Consider the following 6846-nt stretch of genomic DNA (forward strand, 5'->3'; position numbering starts at 1 on the left):
TAGAAGCATCGTCACACCGCAACGATTAAAGCAAATCCGGCCGCGTCACATGACGACAAGCCCTTGTTAAGAAGTTTTCGAGCCTTGAGGCCGGGAATCGCCCTTTCGGCCATCCTTGGCCATGTTCCCGCCAAATCAATCACTCATGTGATGGATAGGGTCAAGCCAAGTCAAAGTCAAAACCTAGTTCCGAGTTCGGGTCGAAAATTCGGCAAACATTTCGCTATAATGGCGATTATGCCTAAAAGGTGTCTGCAAAAGTTGTCACAAACCAAACTTCCGAGATGACATGGAAAGTTTACCCATCATCCAAGGGTCCCTACTATCAAATTTCATCACAAATGGGCAATCCTAAGGCCATTTTTGAAGCAATTTTCGATCTAGTGTGAAACTAGTCTCAAAATTCGCTCAAAGGGCTCAAAACTTGATGAAAATTCGAAGTAAATACATGGTTATGTTCCTAACATTGCCTACTACTCGTTTCTAGTATCAATTTGGCATGAAAAATTCATTTGGGGGAAAAGCCCCAAATTTTCGATCAATTGGGTCGAAAACCCTAATGTTCGCGGCTCAAAATTCGACAAATATGGAAGATTAATGCAAGATTAAAGCACATACCTCGATTAGTCATATTTTAAGCAAGCTTTTGAATCCAACCTTGATAGAAATGGTGAAGATTTGAGAGAGAAATTGAAGGATTTGTGTTTCGAAATAATGAAATAAAACCTTTCTGATTTCGCGTTTTTACGCGGAATTCTTGGAATTGGGGGAACGAGACGCGGCGGGCGCTGCGCCCTTCTTCCAAGAGACGCAGCTCTTGCTCTTGCGCCTCTTCCTTTGTTTCCCTCCGATGGATTTTCAAAAATCCGTTATGAGTTCGTTACTCGTGGGCCCATCTTTGGTGCGCCTCTTCCTCGATGACATTTTATCACTTTGGTCCGTTTCGACGGTTTCCTTTCGTCCGCCCGCCTTTTATCCGGTCGACAATATTTCGCGAGATTGTCCGAAGTTCATTTTATCCCGCATGCCATATTTCGTGATATTGCTCAACCATTTTGCCTGGCGCGAGAGTATTTTGCGATCGCTCACTCGAGACTTTCTTTCATGACGATTGGATGTTCCTAGTCGTCAAATCATTTTATCCGGCAGATAGTATTTTGCGATCGCTCATTCGAAGTTTCCCCACGACGATCAAGATGTTCCTCGTCGTCGATAGGTCCCCAACAAGAGTTCGCTTGAGACCGACGCAAGCAGATTCAACTTCCAAATTTCGCTGGTCGCTCGAGATCGACGCAAGCGGATTTTCCCCCCAGATTTCTACCGACGTCCTGCTGTTTTCAATATCTCTTATTCCCCGCGAAGTTCTATTAAGTCTCAGGTATGGTCTCTTCTTATGGCTGGCGATCCTCCTTACGTAGTCTAATGGACTTTAAACGACCCTCCCCGATAGTCGACAGAGTCTAAAATGTTCCCGACGACAGGTCCTTGGCTCGGACCCTCGAGCGCCTCGCGTCGCCATAGTCGTCAGTTGTAATCTTCGATTGACCTGATGGCTATACTTTGACTTTCGCCTTGTCCAAGCCTCAGTCAAAGTGGGGGCTCTGAGACACCTCGTTTCGCACCCCTCGCAAACCACCGGTGATGATTGGGCCGCATGTTTGATTCGCGGAACGATTTGTGACAATTCGTAAGATTATCGTCAAGTGATTGCTCAAATATAAATGTCAACCTCTTAGTTGTCATCTACGTGCCGATACGGTCGTTTTGGCAATAATTAGAGTACATTCGGAGTCCGGGTCAAAAACCGTCTCCATTTTTCGATATTTGTTAAATCCGAGTCGGAATGTTGGAATGTTCCGGATATTTCTATTCCATATTCATCAAATTTTATCTTTTGGCAAATAATATCCCGTAATATTTAAAAGATAATCGAATAAATCCGTCCTACCATAACTTAAACGCGGAAATCTTTCTTAAGCAGGAGGAAACCTCCACGGGAGCAGACGAAGCAGTCTTTGCGCCTCTTCTTCCAAGAGACGAGTGTGGGCTGCTGCGCCTCTTCCCAGGCCCTTCTTTGCATGATTTACGTATCTTTTTTATATCTTTCCGAGATTCACTTCCAAAGAGTCTCCGAAACCCTATTCCTTCACGTGATTAGTATAAATAGGAGCTTTCGTTCCTCATATTTCTCACGCGAGTGTCCGCCCTTCTCTTCTCCCTTTGCATTCTAGACTTCGTTCTTACTAATTGGCGCCTACGTGCTTGGACTTCCGACCACGTAAGCTCGGATCTTTCCGGGTACCAGCCTCTCCGTTGCATGACCGACCAATTTGACCACTACACTCAATCAATCTAATTAATTTAATCAATCGTTTTCCTCTTACGAGGGCACTCTTTCCTTGCATTCGCGTCGAGCATCACTAATCGATCTTCTTAGTTCTTCTCGTTCCGTCAACATGTAAGTCTGAGGGTGTATAATTCCTTTTATTTATTGTATTTTTAATTATTGTATAATAATTGTAAGGTTTATGTCGAAAGTACCTCATTAAGAACCGATTTCTACAAACCGTCTTTAAAAACTGTTTTTTTGCGGATTTCCAGTAGATAGACGTCGAGAAAAGACGCAGAATCGCTGCGCCTCTTCAAAGGAGCGCAGCACTGCTGCGCCTCTTTGTGGGGCCGCGCAGATTCTCGCTTCTTTTCTTCTTCCTCCGTCCTCTGCAATTCGTATCAAATTTATTTGTTTTGTTTGTTCGTCTGTTAATTCTCCGTCATAAAATCATAATAATTAGTATGTATATTGTATCATATATTTCATCGTTCATTCACATGTTTAATTCATCTAATCCGACTTAAATCCCAAATAATTCATATTTGCGGGTTTTCGTCACTAATATTCAATTCGAGTTCTAGGGATTCAATTCGTTCATGTTGAGTTTCTGGGATTCATTGTTGATATATTCTTTATCGTGTTCATTGTTAATCCGCCATCAATTCATCATGTTTAGTCAACTATTCGCTTGTTTGGTTCGTTCATTAACATCGACCCTTCACATGTTTAATCTGTCTTTGTCTCCGTCTTCATCCATGTTTTCTTTGTTTTATGACCTCAATCATATGTAAATAATCGTAAATCACTTTCATCCGAGTACATAATCTAAATCAATCCATTAAATTCACCAATTAACGTTAACAATTGCGTTTTGGCTTCACGGCCCGAGTTCGTCCTTGGAGCAGGCGCAAGAATCGCTGCGCCTCTTCCAAAGGGCGCGATGTCTCTTCTTTGTTAAAGGGACGACACGTCACGAACTCCTTTTCTCGCTTGACCTAGATTAATTAGTTTACGTATTAATTAACTAATATTCGTAATATCGCTAATTCCTGTTCGTTAATTTGTTATTTTATTCTTTTATTCTTTTTTATCAAATTATCCGTTTTAAAGGTATTTTCGACATAAATCAATAAATCCTTTGTAATTAATGTAATTTATATTTATTGTAATTTATTTATTTCATTGTTTTGTGTGCTTCCACATGTAAATGAACCTTAAATTCCAACTTCGACCCCAATTGTTTGCTAATTAATTGTTCACCGACTTAGTTTAAATTTCACATGTTAGGATTAATCTATTGGATGTTGCATTGCATGCATATAGCCGACGGTATATCAAGTACGAATAACTTCCCTAATCATTAGTAGAGGCCGCTATCGAGGCGGGCGGGATTAGGTGTTCGATCAAAAGAGCTTCCTAATACGTACCCTCACCCCTTACTCCGGATCTCGTGAGCACCGTGTTCATTGGCATCCACGAGAGTCATTCTAGACATAGAATCTTTAAGGGTAACGATTGCTTAGTGTTCATGTCACTACTTTGTGTCTTGACATGACATGAGGTATTCGAACGGTTCCAATTTCCCATAAAAATTGGTGGCGACTCCATACAAAATGCAAACGCTTGTTTTCGAGCCCCTTCACTCCCAAGCGCCCCCGTGGGCGGCCCGCTGTCCACAGACCCTCTTATAAGTTTTTTTTTTTTTTTTGCAATAGATATTCTTTTATAAGATATTTTCGTATGATAAGAACAATTTTACGATAAAACCGATATAGGACCATGTTACAAGGTTCTTGTAATATCCCATATCTAGAATTACTCCAGTGGTGGATCCAAGGTGGCTACCAAGGAGCTCATCTCCACTGACAATCGAATATTTTAAAGTTTTTAACTAAAATTTCACAATTTTTTCGAATTTTCCTTTAATCATTACCCGTTCACCCTCGTTGGAATCAATTCGTGGCTCCGCCACTTGATTAACACTAACTATAATGACTTAACAATTAACACGTCTTTAACAAGAAAAGTCGTCTCATCACTATTACATACTTGCATGTACTCCATAATGACATAATCAATAAGACAACTTGTGCAATATTAATTACGAGTAATAAAAAGTTGAATAATCAACGTAATAATATTCTAAAATGATAACAAATGAAAATGAAAGATAAAGATTATAATATTCTTACTTGAAATTGGGAGGATTAGAAGGCCATTGAGGAACAAATTGATCAAGTGGCCAACAATGAAGTCTAAGATAATCCCTCCAATTATGCACTTGTTCTTTCTTCACATTAAAACTTGTTGATAATCTTATTGTTTTTGTTGGATCATCACTATATAATTTCATCTTTTCTTCAATTGGTAATTTGAAGAAATCTTTTGCCATCTTTTGCATGTTTTCCACCTTTTCTTTTGATACTCCATGATTAATCACCTATAATATAAGCATAAAATGTCATAAATCAAACCATCTTATTAGAATTACTCCCTCCGTTTCAATCATCTGCCTAACTTTAACTAAAATACCCCTCACAAATGATTGAGACGGAAAGTGTATAATACTAGATGATTATTATGCACCTTTTCTTTGGACACTTCATCATTAATCACCTATATATAAGTATAAAATGCTATTAACCACATTATTAGAGTTAAAATTTATAATTAGTATGCACTTTTCTTGACACTCCATGGTTAATCACAAATAAATAAGTATAAAAAGTCCTAAAAACCCCTATCTGTCAGAAATGGTCATTTTTATTCTTCTTAGGGTTTATATAATAGTTATCATTTTTATATAATATTTAAATTTATATCTTACAGGACGTACAAACTGACCTATCTCAAAAAGGACACTATTAAATGTTACTACAAGGTTTGTGTATATTGGTCCTAACATGATCTTTAGGACCCACAAATGTACTTTTTCATTAGTTAATAACCTACTAGTCATGATTTACATAAAATTAATTTTTTTAAAATAAGGTCATTATATGTCACATAATTTGATAATTACTTATACACCTCATCTCATTTACAGGATGTGTACAAGGTATTGTATAATCATTTTTCGCTATACAATGATCTTACATAATAACTACGATATCGTGACAATGCATTGGTGAATAAGTCCTAGTATCATATATGATACATGCACCTTTCATTGACATGTTCCAAGACACAAACAAAACCAACCTGAAAAAAGCCATAGTTCTTGCAAGCATGATGAAGTTGAGCTAGGACCCGGGTATGATCGTGGCAACCCAAGTCAATAACGGGCACATCTTCACAAAGTGAGACTTGAGACAAATTGGGTCGTTGCGAAACGGGTCGGATATAATTGAGAGGAAGGTTTTTGTAAGGGATACCCGTTGAAAGAACCTTAGTTTCCATAGAGTAAGTAAGCAAAGGTTTTATAAGGAGGAAGGCTAAAAAGTAAATAGTGTAAGATGGAAAAATTAGGAAAAGTGGGTGGTCCCTAATGAGTGTATCTTCGAGGTTTCGAGAAAAAGAGCATATTTATAAAGTGTTGGTTGTGGTAATATTTATAGGGAGAAATAACGTTAATGGACATGCTTAATTTTGTAAGATTATGGATAAAATATTGTTAATTGTCTTAGAATTAATAGGAGCGTAAATTCTTGTTTAAGTTGAATATATCCCTTAAATAATAAAGGGTTAAATAGTCACTCTTGTAGGGATAATTGCCTAAACATTAATAAAAGTTGTCTTTATTATCATTGGGTAGTAGTATTTGGATTCCTTTTAGTGATAAAACGAATATGACTATTCTAATAAGTAAGACAATAAGATTGTTTAGTTTAAAGTATTAAAATGGATTGGAATGCAGTGTAATATCATGTAGGGTTAAATAGTCACTTTTGTAGAGACAACTGCCTAAACATTAGTAAATAAAAGTTGTCTCTATCATCATTAGGTGGTGGTATTTGAATTCGTTTTAGTGATAAAATGGATATGTCTGTTTTAAGTAAGCCTATGAGGATGATTTGTTCAAAGTGTTGAAATGGATTGAAATAAAGTTTAATATCATATAGGGTTAAATAGTCATTTGTCTAGGGACAATTGCCTAACATTAGTAAAAGTTGTCTTTACTATCATTAGGTGACGTGGTAGTATTTGGTTTTGTTTTAATGGTAAAATGGATATGTATGTCTTAAGTAAGTCTATGAGGTTAATTTGTTAGTGTTAGAAATAGATTGGAAATTTGAAATATAGTGTAATATCATGTAGCGTTAAATAGTCATTTTTATAGGTACAATTGCCTAAATATTAGTAAAAGTTCTCTATTATCATTAAGTGGTGGTATTTGGATTCGTTTTAGTGATGAAACATAAATGTTTGTTTTAAGTAAGACTATGAGGTTGATTTATTCAAAGTGTTGAAATGGATTGAAATCCAGTGTAATATCAGTAGGGTTAAATAGACATTTTTGTAGGGACAATTGCCTAAACATTAGTAACAGTTGTATTTATTATCATTAAGTGGTG

At 37.1% G+C, this 6846-nt stretch overlaps 1 protein-coding gene across 1 annotated transcript in view; it reads right to left on the reverse strand.

Annotated features, from left to right (window-relative positions):
• Positions 1–5849, reverse strand: part of LOC141586325 (protein DOWNY MILDEW RESISTANCE 6-like) — a 48842-nt gene extending 42993 nt beyond the window's left edge. Inside the window, exons 1-2 of the mRNA XM_074407517.1 lie at positions 5534–5849; positions 4525–4772 (exon numbers count right to left, since the gene is read on the reverse strand). Of these exons, the coding sequence (XP_074263618.1) occupies positions 4525–4772; positions 5534–5731 (446 nt within the window). The 5' untranslated portion in view covers positions 5732–5849. The remainder of the gene's footprint in view (positions 1–4524; positions 4773–5533) is intronic.
• Between the last annotated feature and the right edge of the window lie 997 nt (positions 5850–6846).

Source organism: Silene latifolia, chromosome 6, assembly GCF_048544455.1.
Source record: "Silene latifolia isolate original U9 population chromosome 6, ASM4854445v1, whole genome shotgun sequence".
NCBI classification, from domain to species: Eukaryota; Viridiplantae; Streptophyta; class Magnoliopsida; order Caryophyllales; family Caryophyllaceae; genus Silene; species Silene latifolia.